General features: G+C 43.3%; 2 protein-coding genes across 2 annotated transcripts in view; one reads left to right on the top strand and one right to left on the bottom strand.

The window, feature by feature from the left end:
• The first annotated feature begins 347 nt into the window (after window positions 1-347).
• On the top strand, window positions 348-17,329 carry RAB14 (RAB14, member RAS oncogene family). Its single transcript, XM_059828800.1, has 8 exons — window positions 348-485; window positions 8,590-8,648; window positions 10,037-10,090; window positions 11,616-11,793; window positions 12,950-13,016; window positions 13,917-14,004; window positions 14,329-14,359; window positions 15,241-17,329. The coding sequence occupies exons 2-8, from the start codon at window positions 8,597-8,599 to the stop codon at window positions 15,416-15,418; spliced, it is 648 nt and encodes a 215-aa protein (XP_059684783.1). The 5' UTR covers window positions 348-485; window positions 8,590-8,596; the 3' UTR covers window positions 15,419-17,329.
• Window positions 17,330-18,210: 881 nt separating this feature from the next.
• CNTRL (centriolin) overlaps window positions 18,211-22,898 on the bottom strand; it is a 34,117-nt gene continuing 29,429 nt past the window's right edge. The window contains exons 36-42 of the mRNA XM_059828779.1: window positions 22,664-22,869; window positions 22,223-22,363; window positions 20,571-20,846; window positions 20,396-20,458; window positions 19,628-19,831; window positions 19,178-19,285; window positions 18,211-18,710 (exon numbers count right to left, since the gene is read on the bottom strand). Coding sequence (XP_059684762.1) covers window positions 19,187-19,285; window positions 19,628-19,831; window positions 20,396-20,458; window positions 20,571-20,846; window positions 22,223-22,363; window positions 22,664-22,869 — 989 coding nt within the window. The 3' untranslated portion in view covers window positions 18,211-18,710; window positions 19,178-19,186. The remainder of the gene's footprint in view (window positions 18,711-19,177; window positions 19,286-19,627; window positions 19,832-20,395; window positions 20,459-20,570; window positions 20,847-22,222; window positions 22,364-22,663; window positions 22,870-22,898) is intronic.

The following is a 22,898-nucleotide window of genomic DNA, read 5'->3' as shown; positions in this document are numbered from 1 at the left end:
GTGCCTGCCCGCCGCCGCCGCCCTGAGGGGGCGCGAGCACCCGCGCAGGCGGCGCCGCCTGAGGGGGCGCGCGCGCCCGCCCCGCCCGCCGCTTTCCCGCCCGCCCCTCGGCGCGCGCCCAGGCACGGCGAGCGCGGGCGCGCGCGGCCGCCCCGCCCCGCACGCCGGCGGGGAGGCGGGGCGGCTACGGCGCGCGGACTCCGCGATTGGTTCCGGCGCGGCCTCTCGCGCCCACCTTTGTGCAGCCCGGCGCCCGTCGAGAGTGGGAGGGGAAACCCCGTGCGAGGGGCGCCGCCATCTTGGATAAGGGGGGTGATGGGGGCGCAGTGGAGCCAGCGGAGCCGAGCCTGAGGGAGCCCCGGAGAGAGGCGGAGACCCGGCCCGGCCGTTGCCCAGCCTGAAGCAGAGCGCTACAGTGCCCGCAGGGGGGACCGGGCTGCCGCCGACAGAGCCACGCTGCACAACCACCCGCTCCCCGAACCCAGGTACGGAGGAGCCGGGGAGGGGCGCCCCTCTGCCCGGCCGGGCCTAGAGCACTAGGCCCCGCGCCGGTCCCCGGCCGCCGGCGGGCTCCATTCGGGCGGGCGCGCCGCCCTCTCGCCGGCAAGCCGGGGCAGACTCCCGGCCGCCACCCGGCCCGGGTGGGGACACTTCCTCTTGCTGCTGCCCCGCGCCGGGGCCTAGTCGGGGCCGCCCTCCCCGTCAGTGTGCCGCTGCCCACCTCCGAGGGCGGTGCGGGCTGGCCCCCGGCCTCGGCGGGTCTGGCCGCCCTCGTTCCCGGGGACGGACAGAAAGCGGAGGGGGCTGCTGGTCTGTCTGGGACCGAGGAGGGTGAGGCTGGCTGGGCAGGAGCTAGGCCGCTGCTGCACTGTTTGTCGCCACCGCCTCCCGGTCCTCCTCTGCACTGCACACTCCCTGTGTAACACGCCACCATCAAGCACTCGTGCACATGCGGTGTATAATATACGTGCCCCTTACTAATAGTGGCAGTTGCACGTGGGCTGTTTACTGCATGTATATGTTATACTGTGTATGTGGCTGATGTGCAGTGTTATCCATACTTCTGATTCTTACACTGACCCGTGCTGTCATGAACTTCGACAGAAAAATAACTTTAGTGAGGGCTGAGGGGAATGCCACTTCCTAGTCGAGAAAGTGACGAAAGTATTCTAGTCTTGTTCTCTGTTTTCTTTTGTCAGTGCTTATTCGGACTAAACAGAGGAATGAAGTTCTGTTCTTTCACCTAGTTGTCTATTCCCTGTTGGCAGTACACTCTTAAGGTTTCTATAACGTCTGTGGGTAGCTTTGTCTTGAATTAAAACTGTACTTGATTATCCTTACAGTGAAGCCAGGAAAAGGTGTCTGTCTGCGTTGGGGTCTCTCTGGCAACGGCTTTATTGCTCGGGAGGTTACTTTGCTTTCTAGGCCTCTGAAACAGAGTGGTTCTATGTTGTTCTTTGACTTTTTTTTCCACAGAGGTAAAAGTACCCCTTTGTGAACAAGACTTACTCAGGTTGCCTATATCCTAAATCATTTCAGACCCCAAGTCAGAAGTCCAGCTTTTCCAGTAGCTGGATGTTGTCATACAGAATGCATTGGTTTTGGGATTGATTTCTATCGTGGTTTGGATTGAGGGCCTCTTGTGCTTGGGCATTGCTCAGGAATGGGAAGAAAATCTCAACCCTGGGGGACTTAATAACTAAATACCAGATAGTTTAATATGGATTAAAAAGGAATTTGCTGTCTTCCTGTAGGGATTTGAAAATGTCATAAATCTGAGTGGAAAGAAGAAGCTCCTATTTTCCTTTTTCCATTTTGTGAATAACAAAAAAAAAGCTATTGTGAAGGACAGCGGCTTGAAACAAACCTGTTATACTGGAGGTACTAGGATTTAAAATGTAAATAGAGCTTTTAAAATTACTTGCTTACTCCTGTGCATCTAATGGAACCTGCGTATGATTGTTTCTCATTTTTGCTGTATCTTTCTGCAACAAAGGAGGTAGACCTTACTGACTTTTTTTCTAAAATGTGTTTGTGACTTCTTGTGTTTTCCAAGGTGGTGACTCCAGACAGTTGCATGTTGTTGTGATTTGTTAGACTTGTAACAAAACTCCTCTGGTTTCTGCAGTCCCTAAACTTAGCTGATACCTCTGGAACTTGATTCTCCTGTTGTGAACGCAGACGTGTGCTACAGGTTAGACTCTTTTATAGGAAGAGGAAAATAGAATAAATGAGGATATACAAATGGGTAAAGAGCTATGGCTGAGAGAATGGACATCAGAGAAAGTGCTCTTACTGATGAGGACAGGTATGCAATATTTAATTTAGCTATGGTGCTAGGGTGTGGTTAGTAAGAAATGAGGTGTGTGCATATAAATGCAGGAAGTTTAGGAAACAAAATGGAGGAACTTGATGGAGCAGGATGTGAAACCATTAAAAGGATAACCAAAACAATGTGTGTATGACTGGAGAGCTGTTGAGGAAAATCAGAAAGTGAAGATAGTATGATACATAGCCTTGATTTAAAACTAAATAAAGTCAAAGTTCTCATATAGGAAGAGAAGTGAAGGCTTGTGAAGTCTTTAGAAATATGTACTAGGCCTCAGGCTGAGTTATGGTGTTTTACATGATTAAAGAATATAGCAAATGCACTTCTTCAAGAACAGCTTGAAACAGGGCTCTGCACAGCTGCAAGCTTGTTAGTCTGAGCCCAATAGCATGCAGGCCTTGTGTGCTTTCAGAGGAAGAATAACTGGACATGGAAATAATGAGGAGATGCAAAGTGTTCTTAAACAGCAGATCATAAGAAGCTTGTCAGGTTACTGTCTGATCAAAGATCAGTTCAGCCAAATTTACTGTTTTGTGCTAATCAGATGCTTTAATGAAATCCAGATGGGGAAAGCTAGAGAGGATGACTCTAGAGAGCTGAAGAGTGAGAGAGGAACTGGCCAGCAACAAGTGATGTTGTCAGATAGGCGTGAAAGAGAAAGTACTGGGCTGCTAATGAGACTCCTCAGGGATCAGTCTCAGAAGAGGGCTTTTTAAAGACAAGCATGCAAAAATAAATAAATAAACAGACCAGGGAGGCTGTGGGGCCATCATCTTAAAGAGGGCAGAGATGTTTATATGTTTAGGAAGACCTAAATGTCCTTGGTGTGTGGAAGTCATAGAACCACAATGAAATTTAATTGTAATATACCTCATAGCTTGCTATGGACAACAGACTTATGGGAATTTACTGCTTGGGTGTATTAATTGGAAAGTAGTAACAGTTTTGTTACCAATATGGTGTGATTTTACAGAAGACCACAATTGAAGCAATTATAGACTGTATTTCTAGCAGCCTTCTAAGGTAAAGTACCAGTTACACTGTGTTGTTTTGTGTTCTTGACAAAAGTCTTCATCAGGGGAATAGTGTGATTATGAATTGAAACAATTCTACCTCTCCCCAGTTCTTCCCACCCCCCCTTATTGATCTCTTCTCAGTGTTCACTGTTAATTAACATCTACGTAAATGTGTAGGGAAGAGAAGGAAGATTGTGCCCTGGGAAAGAGAATAACTACCTATTCATTTTGTGTAGATTTAGAAGCTGTTCTAAATAATAGTTATTATTGGTTGCATACAGTTCCCCTTATATGCAACTAATATTTTCTTCCAAATGAAAAAACTAACAGCTCTTTAAAAGTTGTTTCAGTTTGTGAAAGGAATGCTGTGATGGCATTACCTTTTTATAGAAGGGAACTGGACTTCAACTGTGAGATCCTCTTCTGTTGCACATCTTTGAGGAACGACTGAAAGAACACCTAGATGGCCAGATGAAATGCAAAATGCTTCTTGCTTCAGACTAACTAAACAGTGGTCCTCTGGCTGCAGAGTGGTATGTTTTTAAGGGGAGCATGTAATAGTCCTCAGTTTGAAGCTGATAGCTGTTTTCAGAGGTATCATGTCTGTGTGGATTGGCCAGCTGATGGTATTAACCACATGCAGTGTCAAATAAAACCTGTGCGTACAGGTTCTAGTCTCTTCTACTAACGTACCTGCTTCCTGCTGAGCATAAAGCTGTGAAATTTCTCTGTGCAAATAATATCCATTGAGGAGTTAAAATTGACCATGTCCTTGAGTTGAGCTAGAAGGAACTGCATGGGTCTCACGAAAGCTGGTCTGGATATGATATTTACAGTTATGTTATTCTGATAAAGAATGTTATGGCAATGCGCCTAGAACAACCTTATCTCAGTTTGTACAGATGTATGCTGATACTTGAGAGACGGCTTCAGTGAGATGTCAAAATACCTGTGTAGTGCTTGTTGATTAGAGGAAGAAACGTAGGTGTCACTAGTATCTCATTAAGGCCATCTTTAACTTTTTATAAAATAAAAAGATGCCTCTGAGGGAGAAGTTGATATATGGAAAATGGATTGTGGTGACACTGTTCACTGTAAAATTTCTAGTCCTAACTGTAATACAGAAATTAATTGTATAGGCTTTGAAACTAGCAGCAATCTGTGTATAGTGAAGCATGATCGTCTGGCTAGTTGCCATCCTGAAATAATGCTCTAAACTCTGGGGAAGTGTTACCTGTGAAAAGGGAGCCGAAACTTGTTATAAGTTGGCAGACTTTCCCAGAAGGAAGATGGCAGGTAGACCAAGCTTCCAGGCTAAACTTCTTCTACTTTCTGTTAACAGTAAATTCATGGTTGGTTAACTTTGTCACATTGTGTAAATTGTCAGCTGTGGCTGAAGGTAAGTTGCATATATTTAATGTGCAACTTTTGCAGTCCTGCAGTTCTTGTCCCTGTGCTCTCCCGAGAGGAAAACCCCAAACCCCCTTGTTGGGATTATTAAGGTTCACGTGTCTGGAACAGAGGGCTGTGAAGTGGAGGTAGAACTACAGTTTCTACAGATGGCTGATGCTATCAGCATATTGCATTAACATGTAGCTAATATTTTTTGTTTACTGAATCCTGTTGTGCACTATTCTTGTCTAGACTTCCTTCTTTCATCTGTAGTAAATGCTGAGATTGTAACTTTTCTAAGGCTGAATTCTCACCATGGCATCTGTGTTTAGTTTGTTGCATTTATTTTTCCCCTTCAGCACAGAGTTCTTCTGGAATATCAGTTTTAATCCAAGATCTGAGTACAGTTTGGATTCCTGTTTATCCTTACTGGAATTTGAGTGTTTAAAGGTTTGTTATTTGGTTGTTTTTTTTAAAAAAGGCATCTGTTCTCCAGAAAAGATTCCTGACCTTTAGTAATAATTGAGAGTATTTCAGAATCTTTTCTGTAACATCACCCTTGGAATAAATGTAATACCAAAGTGTTGCTTTTTTCCAGTTTAACTCCAAAATTGTGTTTAAACTTGGTATCTGTGTTTCTGCAAGCTTTCAGTATGTATGTCTCTTGGGCATGATAACTTCTCCAGCAACTCTCTGGGACTTGAGAGAAGGTCTGGACTCATCGTACGAGTGAATTTATCTACCGGTATTGCTATTAATCCGTTTCTTTAAGCTGTGGAGAGTGTGCTAGGTCTGGCTGTAGACAGTGGGGTGTGGTATCTCTCGCCTCCTTTAAGGGCCTAATGTCACTGTAAGAATGAGGGTGAAGTTTTAACAATGAGACCTGGCTTGAAGTTGGTCCTCCCATCTCACCCATTTCTTAGCAGATGATGTTGCCAAGCACAGAATTTGGTTTTCTCACTCTTGCTTTGAAGTGGGAACTGATTTTAATGCATATGTTGCAAAGCAGTGACAGTTTCTTCTATATTGAAATAGCATAATTAGACTTCTTTAAAGAATATAATGAAAACTGACATATCTTAGCAAGCAAAAACAGTCTGTCAAATAAACACAGGTGTATGTTCAGCAGTAAAGATTCCAGTTGAGAGACTCATTTTGAATTCAGTTAGTGATATGGCATGCACTGAGTCCCCAGTTTGTCCATTCTTTTAAAAAAAAAAAAGTTTCCCTCATCATCCAGTGATGCTGCTTACAAGCTTGGATAGTGAGATGTGTTCCCCTCACTTGGTATATACAGGAATATTGTAAAGTCATGTGTTCAGAAACATGAAACTTCTTTGAGTATTTCTGAGTACTTAGCATTCCTTAGCCAACTAGTAGTATGAAGGAAGAGAAGGTCACCTGGGTTTCTGCAGGACAGATTTCATAGCTAAACGAGTGGTTCCCTATCTGGGAGTTTACGATGCTGAATTTTTTTTAAAAACAGTGTAAGTTACTAGATATTACCATCCTTGGAATGCACCGTAGATCTTTCGGACTAGATGCATATTAGTGCTCTGTGTCTTTGTCTTTCTTTCTGTATTGTGGTTGTGGCACCCACCTGTTTTCTGTGGAAAATAGTACAGTTCATGCTGTCCTCCTGAAGTACTTGCACATATAAAATGGCCTTTTCAAGCTTTTTTTTTACTTCCACTTACATACCTTGTAATCCTCCAGTTTAACCTTGTCTGCTATCAAACTGAATTGAGCCATGAATACAGTCCCCCTAGCTTTACTTAGAAAGCAAGTGGCAAGTTGAGTATCCTGTAAGAACAAGTGGATTGGATCAGAAGATTCTCAGTTTGAATGTTACTGCTATTGGGACATGCTGGAGAAGAGGAAGAACGTAATATGTGAAGATGTGTGCAGAAGATTTGAAGTATTGGATGTTTCCACAATGACACATTAATTTTGAACTCGGTATGGAGCAGTTACTTGCCTTGATTTGCTGGTAGTTGAAAATAAGTGCACGTATTGAAGCTGATACTATAACTCGAATCTTCCAGGAAATAAGGCAGTGAAGTTGCTGGCTTGTTTGGTAAAGGGCAGTGTGTTTTTTCAGTCATGGATGTGAATTCTTACCTGGTACAGCGGTAAGAAGTGGTCTGTCCACTGAGCGGTTATTTGCCAGAGTCCGAGGAGGACAAAGGTGGTGTGGGACAGCTGCATGAGATTTCCCTCTACTACAGCAGAAGAGTTTCCTCTGAAATTTTCTTGATTGAAATGACTGTTCTTGGAACCTGTGCAGCACTTGGTGTGGAGTTCTATCTTGCCAACACATAAAGAATTACTGTCCAAAATTGTCTTTTGTTTACTGTCTTGGATTAAACTTGGTTTAGTAGAACAGTGTGTGTGTATATATAGGACTTAGCGTAGATTCTTTGCATACTGCTTGGGGTAGAAGGACTTGAGTTTCCATATTATGAGCCAAGCGTGAAGGAAAGGCAAGGTGCAGATCAGCGACTGGCACACAGTAAACCCTTCTTCTTATCTGCCTGTTGGAGTTGTTCCCCCTCCAAGGTCTAGATAAGAGCATTTGCTTTAAACCTCTGCTGTGCGAAGTGGTGGCTGTTGGCTGCGTACTGTGACTGAGATTTGTTGTCAGTCACCTTCTTTCTTACAACTACAGTGTTACAGATTAATTGTGGTTGAGGAAACAACACTTTGCTTTTGGAAAAAGCTACAGGCTTGTAAGCTTTCCTGCATTTTTATTTCTCTACAGTACCGGTTTCATTTGTCATGTGAATGACACATGACTGAAAATCTTTCTAGGCTAAAGCAGTGTTCCTTATAAAAAGTACCGTGTTTTTCTGATGGCTGGCTATCTGCCGTGCAGGACCAGGAAAGAAAATGGTGAATTCCTAGCAGAAATTTTCCACTTGCTTAACTGATCACCTTATATCTAGTTTAACTTAAAACGTGGGACAAAAGCAGGCATTTTGCATCCTTTATGTTAACTGGCAATATCTGAGCTGTGTAGACTTCTAATTCTGGTTAACTGACATATTAGTTGGCAAGTCAGCTATTGCTCCTTGCAGGTTTACTCAGCTGAAGCCAGTTGTAATTCCTCCTACATCTAGGAAAGCATAAGAAAACTCTGGAATATTGGAAGTACTTGCCCCAGTCTAATTTTGACTATTGGTTAAAAAAGAGAAACTGCTAAGCCTTGCTGTAAAGCTAGGATGCTGACAAAGCCACAGAGATGTTAACTAACTTCCTGAACATCTGATTTGTGGCTTGTACCACTTCTGTGACGTGGAAATGTAGTAGTCCAGACCCCAGTTAAGGCTACTACAGCATTCTTTTGAGTAATTCTTAGGTGTTTGATGTAAGCTGGACTGTTTCCTTTGTTCCTGTTGCAGGTTCCAAATTGCTAGTTTTGTTAAACCTCTTCAGCTTTTTCTTTTGGAGTCAGATTTTATTTTCAGTTCATGTATCAGCTGTTTGGCTAGCGAGTGCTGGTCTACTCAGTGACTCTGTACAAAGCAAAAAGCTACTGGAGCCTTTCAACAGCTTTCAGTTTTATACAGAAAGACTTAATGAGTATCAGTACTACGCAGAGCATGTTTCTACTTAGAGGCCTTACTGAGAGGGGTTCAGAGCAATTGATGTAGGAGTTTTGCTGAATGTCTCTGGCACTAATTCAGTGGCTGGGGGGCAAGTATACAAACTTGAACTGTGAATGAAAGGATAGTTGGGGGGGGAGAGGAAGGGGAAGGGGGTTTTGTTTGCTTATATAAACTAAATTGGATTAATTGGGTGGAGTTTGGTGAACAAGTAGCAGTTCTGATGTGTTCTATTTTTTTGTTTTAGTGCCACAATGGCAACTGCACCTTACAACTATTCCTACATCTTTAAGTACATCATTATTGGTAAGTATCACTGGGCACATACCTGTTTATGTCAATGTGTATATGTGTGACAGCCTACCTACAAACCCTGTGGCTCTACTGTCGCTGACTTCTCTTGCGTGCTACTTGCTGTATAGTAGAGATACTTTCAGTAGTTACTTGTCCAACCTCAGTCCCTCACAGATCACCACACTTGCGCTAAAGCTTTAGCAGCTGACAATATAAAGGCAAATGCCTTTGTGTGCCACTTTGTAATTCTGAGTGTGACAGAATTATAGCTCTGTGATTGGTGGCAGGTGAACTGGGAGTGGGGCAAGTACCAGTGCCTGTATTGAGTTCACTTTATCGCTGAGTTACTGTTAAAAATAACCGTTCTTCTTGACATACATACTTAAGTATTCTTGCATATCTTCACTGTTAGGGCCATAACGCTTGGCCCTCTGCATAGCAGTAGGAAAAAAAAGGCATTCTAAAAACATGTGCCTCTGGTCCCTTTCTCCCCAAATCAAGTTTATATTTAGAAAAATTGCTAAATCCAGTGGGAATGGGGGGGAAAAAAACTGAAATGGGAGTCACCACAACTGGGATGTTCTGTTGATTCAGATTTGCTGTAGCTCTTTGACTGCCTGGCATCATTAGTCTCAAAGGTTTTAGAATCTATGTTGGACACAAGTATTAATTGGAATCTATTGCTTTAGACAGGCTTCTAATCCTCTGTCAGGCTATATTTTTGTGTTTAAATGTTGCATTTAGCTGCAGCTTCTTTGGCTGTTTAGAGTCAGGGACTTGATTGCATTTATTACTATCCTGGAAGAACTGGTCTTGCTGTTAATTGTTTCATTCCTAATGATCTTGTGTAGGTGTAAGTGATTTGCAATCTTATTGTAATGGTTTGTAAGTCAGGCTGCTGTGACAGCTTCAGCTTGTGGAAAAGTTGGTTCTTAAAAGATCTTGCTATTTTTCACTATTAGCATTGTGTAAGTGGATCAGTGGAAGTGAAGCAATTTCTTAGTGCGCTCTGGTTGGTTGTCAGTGTTTCTGATGTCCTTACCAGTCATTGCAAGTAAGACAGGAGCAGGACAAACACTCAAAAGGTGTATTTTTACATTTCAGTTTCTTACAGGTCTACTTCTCATAACCTTGTAAAATACAGTTGTAAAATTAGTAATACAGTTAACTTCTCTTTTGAGTTTTCTGCTCCACCCTTGCTTGCAACCCTGTACCTGTTACCAAAACTATAGTGCAAAAGTTGATAAATTTAAGGACCGTAGCCAGGTATCAAACATTGCCCACTAGGCCTGAGAAGGGAACAGCTGCCTGTCTCTGTACCCTTTGTTGTGTGGAGTGAAGAAAACGTGCTTGTTACAACAATGATGTGGTGTCAGCCTTAACTATTCTTTCTGTAACAGGGGACATGGGTGTAGGAAAGTCCTGTTTGCTTCATCAATTTACAGAAAAGAAGTGTGAGTATTTCAATTCACAATATTTATTCTAACTGGTATGCTTCATCTCTCTTTCCTGCCTTTTTGCTTCTGTCATGCATGAGCTTGATGTGGCATCTGTCTTAATCTGTATGGGTTTTATTGTACTTAGTCAGATTTTTGGCTTGACTTCCTGCAGATGTGGAAACAAAACGTTGATGTAGCAATGGCAAAACTGCTGCTTCAGTCAATCCTACCTGTGATGAGTGGGAAGACCATGTCTAGTTTTACAGCTTTTCCGGGGAATTTTGATACGGAACAAAGTGAAATTTCTTGCCTGAAACCTGCATGTTTTCAGTATTGGTGTAGCTTGAACTGCAAGCAGTTGGGAGGTTTTTAGTGCTTTTAAGCACTCAAAGAAAAAAAGGTTTCTTTTTTGTCTTTGAGTCTTTGTTTGCACACTTTACGTAGCTCTGTCATTCTCCGTAGCTGCTGTGACTCATGACACTCGGGCTGCCCTGTGTGATGGTGTCTAAAGCTTTCTGCAGTCTGTCTCAACTATAATGTTTTTCATGTATGCTATCATGACTAATTAAGAATTAGCTTCAGTTCTTAATGAGTGTTGCATTGGAGATTGCAGCCGCTACTAGCTCTTACGACTTCCCATGTAGCTCACACTCAATGGATAAGTCTGTAGGTATTTATTAGTACAAAGTTAGTCTTTACCATGTGCTACTCAAGATGCGGCAATAAGTGGGTACAAGCTACAGTTTAAAATGTTCCTGTGCTCTAGTAAAAATAGGATTTTTTTTTTTAACTTGCTTTTAATCAAAATCCAGGATCAGGCAATTGTTTAAATACTACTTTGCATATGGTCAAATTCTTGATGAGGATGTGTCTTGTTCTTAGTCTGTCAGTGTTAAGTTGAAGCGGTACAACCGAACAAGCTAACATGCCAAACACCTCTACTACAAGACTGTCACTAACTGTACATAGCTTGAATAGGTACTCATCCTTTCTGTATTTTCTTGATCTTTCTTAAAGATGAGCTAATTATAACTAGAAATTGTCTTTTGGATTTTGACTTGCTGTGTTGATAGCTACTTATGAAACTGGCATTTTCCTGTGGACAGTCATGCTGTTACCCTGTCTGAAACAACTTGGATGTTTGTTTTTGAAGTCGTGTTACAGACTTTTACTGTATCTTGGTAATTCCCTAAAAGTTATTTTTTCCTACTGCATTAAAATAGTTAACCGTTTCTGCAAGGATAGACTGAGAATCAACTGCCTTGATACCTTCTGATATATATGGCCAAACAGCATCAGTGTACATGCATCAGAGAAGGCAAGGAATTTTATAACTGTTTTTAAAACTAACAGCAGTTGAGGAAATACTTCATTTTATTTCTGGTTAAGTGATACAGTTTGGGTACTGTAGCTGTAAAAATGCTTTCTTAGAGACTGAAAATCTATTAAAGATAACTGAAAACTGGTGATAGTAATATCTTTGTAGGAAGGCAACCTCGTACTAGAAAGATCTGATCTTTGCTCTTATTTTTCATGACAGTTATGGCGGACTGTCCCCACACAATTGGTGTTGAATTTGGCACAAGAATAATTGAAGTTAGTGGCCAAAAAATTAAACTACAGATTTGGGATACAGCAGGACAAGAGCGATTCAGGGCTGTCACACGAAGCTACTACAGAGGAGCAGCAGGAGCTCTCATGGTGTACGACATTACCAGGTGAGGTGCTGGGGACTGGTACATCTTGTATCGTAGCTCTGTGTGTGTGTGTGTGACAAGCTGTTTGGGTACCACAGCCTTACATGTGCTGTCTTGTCTGTCCCCTCGACTTAGATTTAAAGGACTCTGTCTCTGTCTGGATGGATTTGTACCCTGTTGTGTGAAGCTTACCACGCTTCTTTATCTAAATACTTTAAGTATTTACAGAGCTGAAAATGAAACATAGGGAATTATGTGAGCTGCTTTTCTTGGAAAACTTCACTGCTGACAGACCTGAGGATCTTACCATATCAGGCCTTGGCTGCCTGTGCTGAAGTTGTCTAAAGAACAGGCTTTGCACTTAAAAATCTGCTCTTCAGTGCATGGATTTCTCCCTTCTGGGAGGCAACGAATACTGCTGCTTACCTGGCAGGAATGTTCTTGGAGCAGGCACAGGACAGAATATTACCTCTGTTGCAGGGGGCTATGTAAACGTGTGTAGCAGACTGTATGGATGAGAGCGTCGGAGAAGTCTGACTTCTGGGCCTCTTCATGGGCTAGTCCTCCAACAAAATGAGGCTGCATAGAAGCTGTCCTCCCTTCTTTTCATAGATGAAAATTAAAGATGCTGCTAAAAGAATAATTAATCAGATGTGTAACATGAAATACTTCTGCTTTCACACGTCTCCCATCTTCCTCTGGGGCTGTTCTTGATTTTCTTTAAGCACCTCTTTTTTTCTGCATATACAGGTATATCTTCTGTTCGCTTAAATCTTGAGCAAAACATAAATAATCTTATGTGCTGTTTGTTACCAAAATGCTATTCCACTGTACAGTGTTCCGTAAGAGTAGTTGACAGGAAATCCTTTAATGTGTTCTACACAAAACAATATAAATATTGCCCTTGTGAAGATGGTAAAACTACCATGTGCCAGAAGTGTGAATTGGTCTGTCTTCCCACCTGTGGTGTAAGAGTTGCTCTGTGGGTTTAAAGCTGACTTGTTGAAACCTTGGTGTGAGTCCAAAGAAGATGCTGCTGGTTTGTCCTTCTTGAGGATGGAGAGAAGAGTAGGGATGGCAGATGTTAGTGTGTTTAAAGGATGCTGACTGTGCTGTTGGCCCTTACGTATTTTAAAAAACACCGTAGTTTAAACTGTACTCACTTGATTCTTTGCAGAAGAAGTACGTATAATCACTTAAGCAGCTGGCTGACAGATGCAAGGAACCTCACCAATCCAAATACTGTAAGTTGGACTTTATTTAGCTTAAAACCAAGATTGCTTATCTCTAAGCATGAGGTGGAAGGCTTAGGCCAAAGCATCTGCAGGGGTAGCAGTGTTCTAAAAAAGCTGCCTGTGTTTTCTGAGTGACTTAGCTCTGAGTTATCCTGCTGTCCCCATTTTGCACTGTACCTGTGACTCTCTTCCCTTACTGCAGCTGGAGGGAAAGTGTAGGCTCCTGTGCAGGAAAGCAATGGTTTCTTCTAAAAGTCTTGTGCTACTTGCCTTTCAGGGGCCTGTTTTCAGCAGTTGGAGACAAAATTGTGATGAACTCTGGACAGACCTTAACTTTTGTTACTACTTCTTGCTTTGTGGTAGTAATGAGGTGAAGGCTACCTCATCTTAGATTGGAATCTAAATTTGATCTTCAGCAAAAGCTGGCCAGGTCTTCTAGAGGGATAGGGGAAGAAGGTTCGTCTGTGTCTCTCTGTCCATACCACAAAACTGTTGTCCTTCAGTCTTTTTCTGAATGCTCCTAAATTACTTCAGCACCAAGCTCATGGGAGGACTCTCTGCTGTGATGAAAGAAAACTTTTAAAGATTCTGGCTGGATTAGCAGATGACTAAACAAATGCAAGAAGTGGTTCAGAGTACAACTCTCATGAATAAAGAGTAGGACTACTGCTTTTTAGGACCTCATCTCATGAGAACAGCTGAAAGCCTTTGAAAGGGACAGCGGGAGACGCTGTTCCTGACTGTACAGAGCGGGCACTGCTAGAGCAGTGATTCCTGAAGATGCACGGCTTTTGCAGTTAAACTTTTCTGCATATTTCCTTTTGTGGGTGGTTTTTTGTCTTACTAATAATGAGGGTGGTAGGGAAAAAGCTTACTAGCTTTAGACTAATTTTCTCCCTTCTGAACTAGGTGATAATCCTCATAGGAAATAAAGCAGATCTGGAAGCACAGAGGGATGTTACATATGAAGAAGCCAAACAATTTGCTGAAGAAAATGGTGTGTCTTTTCTCTTGAGCTTTTACATTTTCTACAAGATAGCAATGTTACAGCGAATCTTCAGCATTGATAGCTGCAAGCTTACGCTGCCAAAGTAATGTAATTATATGTACAAACTTCTACTGCACCTCAGATAGTCTGGCTTAACTCTAACTGTGCTTAGTTCCAGAAATCAGCTTGTGTCCTGATGCCTTAACTTAGTCATAAAATACTGTTTAGTACTAAAATAGTGTCTTGCATGTAATCTGAAGGTCTTGATGTGACTGACTTAGGGCTGTTTGAAGTATGTCATGCATTGACTGTTAAACCTCTGTTTCCGAACAGGTTTATTGTTCCTTGAAGCAAGTGCAAAAACGTAAGTTACTTTTGTCTAGAGTAATGATTCAGATGTGATCTGTTTAAGAGGAACATACTGGTTATGACTAAGTACAGCCATAGAGTTCAGGTACAGTAGGGTTTTACAAGTGCAAAAACCCCCCCCATTTTTTAGGTCATTATCATGTCAGCTTTGACTTGAAGGTAACTTAAAAATTACACCTCTCGCTACATTTCAGGCAAAGACTCGTCGAATTCAAGTCAGCTGATTTAGTTTTAAGATACCGTTTGAGCATAGAATATGTACATGTGGGTGAGAGTAGCTCCCAATTAGACGTTCCTTGCCTTGGATGTGTTGAGCTGTACGCCAGTTCTGTAGCAACAGCCAGTCCCTCTGGTCGCTGGGAGGAATTGCTGCACTGTGCTTGTGGCAGGCTGTGTCAACGGGGGGCCTGTTGGAAAGCAGGGGATCAGATCTCCAGTGATGCTAATAGATGTGGTTCCAGCTGGTGTCTGTCTTCGTGGAACTCTTTAACAAAAAGGTTTTTGCTTTAGTAGTAGCTCCCCTGTCTTTCAGCCTCTTTCAGAACTGCTCTGTGTATGTGACTTGGTGCCTTAGCTTATTTTTGCTACTCAGTGTTTTGGTGTGTATTTTTTTTTTTTTATTCCTGGCTAGTCTAACAGGTTTCATGGCTAGGGAGTGAATTGCCCTATCAAAGGCTGTCCCAAGGATAGGCTGTCAAACTTTGTGGTATGTCCGCTTTAAGTACTGTGAGCTCCCCTTGCCTGTAAGAGGGCACGGTAGCAGCTCCTACTTGGTGACCTGTCAAATCCCAGCAAGGGCGTCCAACCAGCTGCCTCCGTAACCTGCGTTGCTTTGCTGAAGTGTAGCCTAAATAACACCTGCCGCTTTCTTCATAGCGGAGAGAACGTTGAGGACGCGTTCCTGGAGGCTGCCAAGAAAATCTACCAGAATATCCAAGATGGAAGCCTGGATCTGAACGCTGCAGAATCGGGTGTACAGCACAAACCATCGGCTCCGCAGGGGGGGCGACTAACCAGTGAACCCCAGCCCCAGAGAGAAGGCTGCGGCTGCTAGTGACCTCTGTTTCATGGCTCCATTTCTGACCTTTCACCTCTGTCTGTCAGAAGCGGTGCTTTTGACTGCTTCCCTGTCTTCTGTACATCTTACTGGGTTTAATTAAAACTCTGAGACAAGTTTAACACAGTACTAAACTGCTAAACAACTTTAGATGTAATCAGGTTATCAAAGGCAAGTAGAGTAATAAAACCTCTCCTGCATGGTAAATCTAGAAGTTTTTTTTTCTTGATTGTCCTTGTGATAGTGTCACCGATACATAATTTAAACTGAGCACTGATGCTGGACTCATGATTTTACACTTCCGCAGGGCTTTGTCTTGTACGGTTTAATTTTACGGTTCTTTGGCCTTTCTTCCCCACCTCTAACTGTTTAGAGCTGTCCATAGTAAAGGATGAGTTTTTGCTGTGAAATGGCTGCCGATGGTAGCAGGGGCTCTGTAACAATGTGCTTTTGGTGAAAGAATTCCTGTGGGGTGTGGTGGGGGTCGGGGTGGGCTGGCGCAGGAGCGTACGACTTGCACAGGGAAACAATCCATTTGTTCTTGTGCTCATAGCTTTATGTCATTTTTTTGCCACTTTTATCCTTTACCTTTGTTAACAGAACGTAAATATGTATAAAATTTGAAGGAACTGAGCTAACAGTTAAATACATCCTGTGTATATGATTTTAATGAAGAAAATGATTACTGGCATTAGAACAGTATATAAGAAAATACCGGTTTGTACAGTATGACCTGTATGTGAGCACGTTGCCCCGTTAGTACAGAGATAGCTGTGACTGCAGATCACTAATGCAGGCTTAACTCCCCGTGCCGACAGCGGACATTGTGCTGGGGGAGCTCAAATCCTGATGCGGAAACTAACACTAGTGGAGTCTGTCTCATCTTTGCACTGTGGTATACCTATGCCATCTTATTAATCCTGTTCTGTGCAGTCGGCAGCGTGCTAACGTGCTTTTCTCTTCCGTAAGCATTTTGTGTTACTGGGCTTCATCACCTGCCTTGCATCGTATACAAAGGCTGGGTCTCTTGCACATCTTACGCTTTTATACCTTTACCTTTCTAAATGGTCAGAGGCTGAACTGGACAGTCCGAACAATGCACGTGCTCTCTAGGGATTTTTAACTACTGTTGTATTTTCTAACAGCCCCGTGTGAGGGTTTAAGACTTGGGCTGTTTCACTGAGCCTTTGAGTCCATCCTCCATGGGGTGACACAACCCCTGTCAAGTGGCGACGGTGCACGTGGGGAGGTTGCTGAACCACGTGTGGGGTTTGCTGTGGCATCAGGCTGGAATGTGTGGTTCTACATCCAGTACTGCCATGTTTCACCTGGAAACTAGCACATAGGGTTTAAAAATGGGAGGGGGTAAGTGCTTAACCACAATCAAATGTCCACCTTTAGTCTTACTGCAGTGTTTAAAATACAAAGTAGTCCTAAAATGCCTCTCTAGACACTAAAAACTATACAATGTTCAGACTTGTAAGTAAACAGTGGTACCAGAGTATTGTACAGTCAATGTTCAATAAAAGCCAAAACTGGAATGTGCAGACAATAGGATTTGGGTAACTTGTGCACTGTCCCTTTGTTTTGTCTGGTTAGTCCTTTTTTAACTAATATTCTTAAGTAGATGGGTGTGTTCAAGATCTACAGCTAATGCATCCTGCTTAAACCGAGGCTGTACTGCAAAGGGTTTGCCCAGGGACCACGACCTGCTGCTGCCGTGGAGTCAATGTTCTAATGCCTACAGCTTGTTGAGGTGCAATACCTGTACTCCCAGAGTAAGTTACAGCCGGTCTTACTGTTTCTGTCACAGAAAGCGTTTGTTTGGACTGCTGTACTCCTCATTTGATGTAACAATGCTATTAATCTAAATATTTGTAAATAAAGTACCTGTATCTAGATAAACTACAGGGGCTTGTGTTATTTGCTCTGGCGCCTGCTGAGGGGGCTCATTCCTGGGGGCTGCTGCTGTTCTCACTCCTCAGTCTGAGGTTGCAGCAGCTGGCTTGCAAAAGCTGCCAAGCAGGCGCTTCCCCTTGCTGCAGTCAGGCCTTCTGTTCTCCAGAAAAGCATCTCATTCAACTGGGGGAAGAGGAATGCAAGTGCTGCCCAAGGTTATGCAAGAATTCCTTGTAGTGACGGTGTTAGTGCTTGAACTGCTTGTGCTTAACCTTCACCAGGGACCTGAAGGGGTAAAAACTTCACAGGCTTTTCAGCAGAGGAGTCCACCAGCCTCTTCTAGAGCCCAGAACAAAGGGCTGGAGCTAGTTGGGGTTGTTTATTCCCAGTGAAATGTGATAGAGTTGCTAGGTGACACTTGCTGCATAGAAGTTTGTATTAATGATGAAGATGAGAAAGGGCAAGATGGAGAATGATATCATAGCCCATCTAGCTGGAAAGGGTGGGGAAGAGTCACTCTGTGCAGATTTCCCGCTGGAGTGGGAAGAGATGTTCTTTAGGACATGATGTGTCCAGTATTTTGTGGTGCCTTGTTCCTGCTGCCTGAAGGCTTTACAAAGTGGTTTTTCCACCACTAAAGAGGGAGGTGCCTGGAACTCTGTTACAGAACCATTAATGATGGCACATGCTCCAGCAGAGTGATACAGCTAAGCCTTCAGAGAAGGGCAGGCAGCTGAACGCTTACATGCAGTAGCCAGCAGTGGTTACAACTGCATAAATAGTGATACTGGACAACTCCCACCCTCTGCAGGTAAGAGCTACAGAGTCAGAGCATGTGGCTGTGTATCCCTGAGAACACCTTTAAAAAAACAAACAACCCTGGATAAAAGTAAGCATCCCACAGTGAAGTTTATTTTAAGGAAGTACTCAAAAATAATTGTATTTAAAACCTCCATGCATTTGACAACAGGTACATGGACAACTCTGGCCTTATTAAAAGTTTTCTTTAAAGTGGAAACTGACAAATACCTACACTTAAATAGAAGTGGTTGTTTTGGACACATTTAAATCCACATTTAAATCAAGTTTTTTTTAAAGAACTTATATACATAAAGCTCAGTTATTCAGTTGTACAAAAACTTCACAGTACAGAGCAGGCCACACAGCCAGCTGTTTGTCAGTCGTGGCAAATGCCTCTTTAGAAAAGGCTTGTGAAATGGCGAGGTAGAAGTAACTGAGGGTGCAGGTCTGAGGTTGCCAAGAGGAGAGCTGAGGCACTGGGCTCTGCCCAGGGCCAGGAGATCACGCCTGGTCTGACCTGTTTGGCAGCACTTACGGCTGTGCTGATGGGCTGCTGACCTCCTGCATGCTGGTGGCTTCATGGAAGCACCTGTAGAAGAAAAGCTTCAAGAGCTGCCATACATATTTTTAACTTAAATCATGACAAAAGAACAAGGAAGTACCAGGCCAGTATTGTAACTAGCTGTAACTGAAACTTAGACGCTAGGCTATACATGTATTAAAGCCAGAAAAGCATTACTGCAAGATCAAGGATCACAGTAGCTTAATGTTTAAGTTGGTCAACACAGCTGTAGTTTTTCCATATCACAGGAGAGTTCCCAAGCAGCTCTCACCCACAATTTGTCTGAAAATACGTATCTAAGAGCCAAAACAGCATTGAGTGCCAGGATACCAATCCCAGGAATGCTTTACCCAGGAAAGGGAGAACATGGTGGGAGAACAGCCCTACATCCATGCCCACCCTTGGGCTACCACCACCTACAGCCCACAAGCCTCAGCCTTCCAGACACTCCTGACTCGGCACCAAGCTCCAGCCGGGCTGAAGCTGTGTCTCACCTCTGGGCTTTACTGAGAAATCCCTTGTGAGCAGGAAGGCAGCATGTGAGACGCCACCGAAATAGCCGCTGGCCTGCTGGGGAGGTGTGCGAGTCTTCTCAGAGTAGCCTAGAAAAAGCAGTAAAAGTAAGGCTGAGTAATAAATTAATGTCTTCAATGAGCAGAGTCATATTAATCTTTAAAAAACAAAAATCTGGAATTTTTAAGAACAAAAGGTAAGGTAAAGCAAAAAGAAACCCAAACCAACCAAACAACTTTGAGGAAAACATACCCTTTTCAATCACGCTAGCTACTGCCAGAGTAACCAAGCGTGCAGTACAATCACCCCACCTTCAGAAAACCCCTGCGTGCCTCTAAGAGGGCGAGCATATGGCTGTAGTAGACTACCAGTGAGCTAAAAATTATTAAAAACCCCCAAACCCAGAATTCCTGCGCACAGCAGAGCATTACCTGTGGTTTTGTTAAATTCAGAGCATCGCTAAGAGATACTAGAGTCGAGCTTTGGGCTAGAAACTGTGCATCTGCAGAAGTGCTGCTGACCAGGTCATCCAGCGCATCAACCTGTCGCTTCAAGCTGTGCAGGGTGCCTTCTGTTTGCCGCTTTCCTCTGATCAACACTTCCACTTGCTTGGACATGCACTGCCGGAGCTGAGCCTAAACACAGCAGTAGTTTATTTATAGCCAGCTAGTGTCATTTTCAAGACTGTATTTAAGAAGTCTGATGACCTTAAAGCCAAGCCATAGGGATGCAGTGGTGGAGTCTCAAACCACAAGCAAATGGCAATGGGTCTGCAAATTATTTTTAAATAGTTCACCTCCTCCCAAGTCAGAAATAAGCGCTGTGTTTGTGGCCTTTATCATGAACTGCTTGAGGAGAGAGCAAGGGAGGTGTGCTACCTAAACGTGGCCATTACCTGTGCTTTAAGGGATCACGGGTGCTCCTGAACTGTCACTTGTCATGCTGCTATATACTACAGTACGATGTAAATGAGGGAATCATGTTGGAATACTCAAAAAGCCAATTAACTGTTAATTAAACTTATTAATCTTGATACAACATGCAGTTGCTAGGCTTTCTCTTACTGTTCCCACCCAAAGACACTCTGTAGCTCATCAGTATGTACAGAGGGGTACGCCAGAGCTGGAGAAGGCCCCCCCACCCCTGGGGCATTGAGATTCTTTTGAGGGGGACCCAAGGCCTGGGCAGAGCTGTGCCACCTTCAGCCGATCTTCGCGATGCTGCAGTTTTTCTCGGAGCGCCTCTCCACGCCATTGTTCATCCTTCTGGAAACAAAAGCACATTCAGCAACAGAGCGTTACGGCTGAAGGTACCTGTACTGACGTGCTCAGCTGCAGCACGAGCAGCAGATGATACTTTTTGAATGCATTTTACCATTAAGAAGACTTTAGAAAAATTCAACTTCTCTTCCACTGAGAGGAGTCTTTTGTCAGCAGTAGCAAACAGAGCAGTCTCCTCTGAGTTATCAGATTCCCACTGCAGACTTCCCTTTACTTCAGAAGAGGCTTCCAAATCTTCCAACGGTTCCAGAGAAGATGGGCTTGAAGATGTAAACCCCATCCTAATTTCATCTTCAACCTCCAGTTCAAGCAACGTTGCTGCGTTCTCAATTTCCCTTTGTCTCTTTTCCAGGTCTTCCTGAGTTTTAACCTGCATCATAGAACAATCTCACCATTTCGCTGTCACGTTACAAGTTCATCAATCCAGAGGGATTTTCCTGTGTAACTGAACAAGGCTTATTTCTGAACTGTTTACATTTTGACTATTGCAGTCAGAAATCACAAGACCTCTGATCAGATGCAGCCCTAGTTCTGACATTAACTTTGCCTATGAAGCCCCTCGGATGGCGATACACGAAGCTGAAGTGACCACGACACAACCAGTTAACTTAAACCTGTTCATACTCTGGTCTTGCATAGTCTTCCTCAAATGCTTTCTAGCTGCTAACAGCATTCTTCTCTGAAGGACCCTATTTTTAAAGGGCTTAGAAACAATTTATTAAGGATTTATTAAAGGACTAGAAGGAATGAGACTACATGGCATCACCTTTTAACTTAAAGTAGTATCAAAAGAAGAAAATGCTGGCGCAGGTTGGCACTAACAAGTTGTGAAGTGTCTACTGAGTAACTTTGAACATTGGTAACATTTAGTGATTTGCATAAATTATGACTCTAGTTATGCCATGTTCCTATTGCCAAACCTTAACGTAAACAGGAGCCGGAGTCCTAATTCTTGACTGAAGCCTTGCCTAAACTGAGCTGACAGCAAACACTATGGTGCATTTGCTATGTGTCTTGGGAGCATCCAAATCTAATTACTCTTCACGAATAACTAGGACTAGCCCCCTCCACACTCAGCCCACCTCTAAAGAACATGGTCTCTTTTTCAGGCATCATTTTACTGGACGAGGGGTTAATCCATTTGACCTGGCCTAATCACAGAACCACTAAGGTTGGAAAAGACCTGTAAGATCATCAAGTCCAACCACCACCCCAACCCCACCATGCCCACTAAACCATGTCCCGCAGTGCCACGTCCACACGTTCCTTGAACGCCTCCAGGGATGGTGACTCCACCACCTCCCTGGGCAGCCTCTGCCAGTGCTTCACCACTCTCTCAGGAAAGAAATTTTTCCTAGTGTCAGTAATTCTCCAGTGCCTCTTATGCTCCATGTGACAGGGAGGCAGCCACACAGTTGTGCCACTGCGCCACGGCAATCAAGATCTGAAGAATGAAATACTGTTCTAGAGCTTGGCAGCCTTACACCGAGAACTCTGCACATGACCGACTGGCTGGAGTTGGTGTGTTCATTTTTAAACCAGGATTACTGAGCTGCCTGATCCTCCTGATTGTTAACAAGGCTTAACTTCTCCCAAATTTGGGAAAATCACACAGCAATTTTAAGCAGGTCTATTTCTAACCGTGATACAGTGGAGAGAAAGAGATTCAAAACCACTACAATAAAAACTTGTCTGGAAGATGCAGCTTTCCCTCAAATCCGCCTGCATTTGGCCACTCAGTTATACCTGGCTTTGGAGATCCCTGTAGTCCTGTTGGATCTGGCCAAGGTTCTCAATAAGGTGCTTGGCTCTTTCATGGCTATTGTGTGCTACTTGTTCAGCAGTTGCTTTATCACTCTGCAAACAGTTATTTTCCTGCTTTTTTTCCTAGGAAAATGCAGAAAGATCGCCTTTTTACTGTGAGCATCCACTGCAGAAAAATCAATCAAGAGAACCCACGTAACACAATTTCTTCAAGTTGAGAGGCAGAAACAGCATTAAATAGTAACTGGAGAGCTGTTCTGCAGCACAATCTAGAGATACCGGAGCTTGGTTGCCTCAAGTTCTGTCTAGTAATGAAGTTAATGCATTACTTTGTTCCTCCTACAATAAAAACGGGTGTTCTACCATTTTGCAGTTTAAAAATAACCCAAATCCCCAAACACTCTCCCCTCAGCCAGGACTTACATGCAGTTTTCTTTCAAGCTGCATCCTTTGCATTTTCATTGCCTCTTTTAGACTCAAGATTTGTTTTTCTGCTTTTTTCCTCTCTGATGCTATTTGATCTTGGAGGTGGTTTACCTCAGAGTTGGAGACTTCCAGTTCTTTTTGAAGAGACTGTATTTCTCTGGTTTTTTGTTGTAATTGTAATTCTTTTTCTGAGAGCTGATGTTCTGTAATGAACATTTTTTTAAAATGGATT

The sequence above is a fragment of the Gavia stellata genome, chromosome 24 (genome assembly GCF_030936135.1).
Source record: "Gavia stellata isolate bGavSte3 chromosome 24, bGavSte3.hap2, whole genome shotgun sequence".
Taxonomy (NCBI): Eukaryota; Metazoa; Chordata; class Aves; order Gaviiformes; family Gaviidae; genus Gavia; species Gavia stellata.
Note: the sequence above shows the minus strand (reverse complement) of the source record. Positions and strands in the feature narration are given on the sequence as shown.

Excerpts from the sequence above, each read along its gene's own strand:
- RAB14 (XM_059828800.1), top strand. The coding sequence starts at position 8,597 with ATGGCAACTGCACCTTACAACTATTCCTACATCTTTAAGTACATCATT. Across the intron at positions 11,794-12,949 it reads ATGGTGTACGACATTACCAG|AAGAAGTACGTATAATCACT; the intron begins GTGAGGTGCTGG and ends GATTCTTTGCAG. Across the intron at positions 14,360-15,240 it reads CTTGAAGCAAGTGCAAAAAC|CGGAGAGAACGTTGAGGACG; the intron begins GTAAGTTACTTT and ends CTTTCTTCATAG.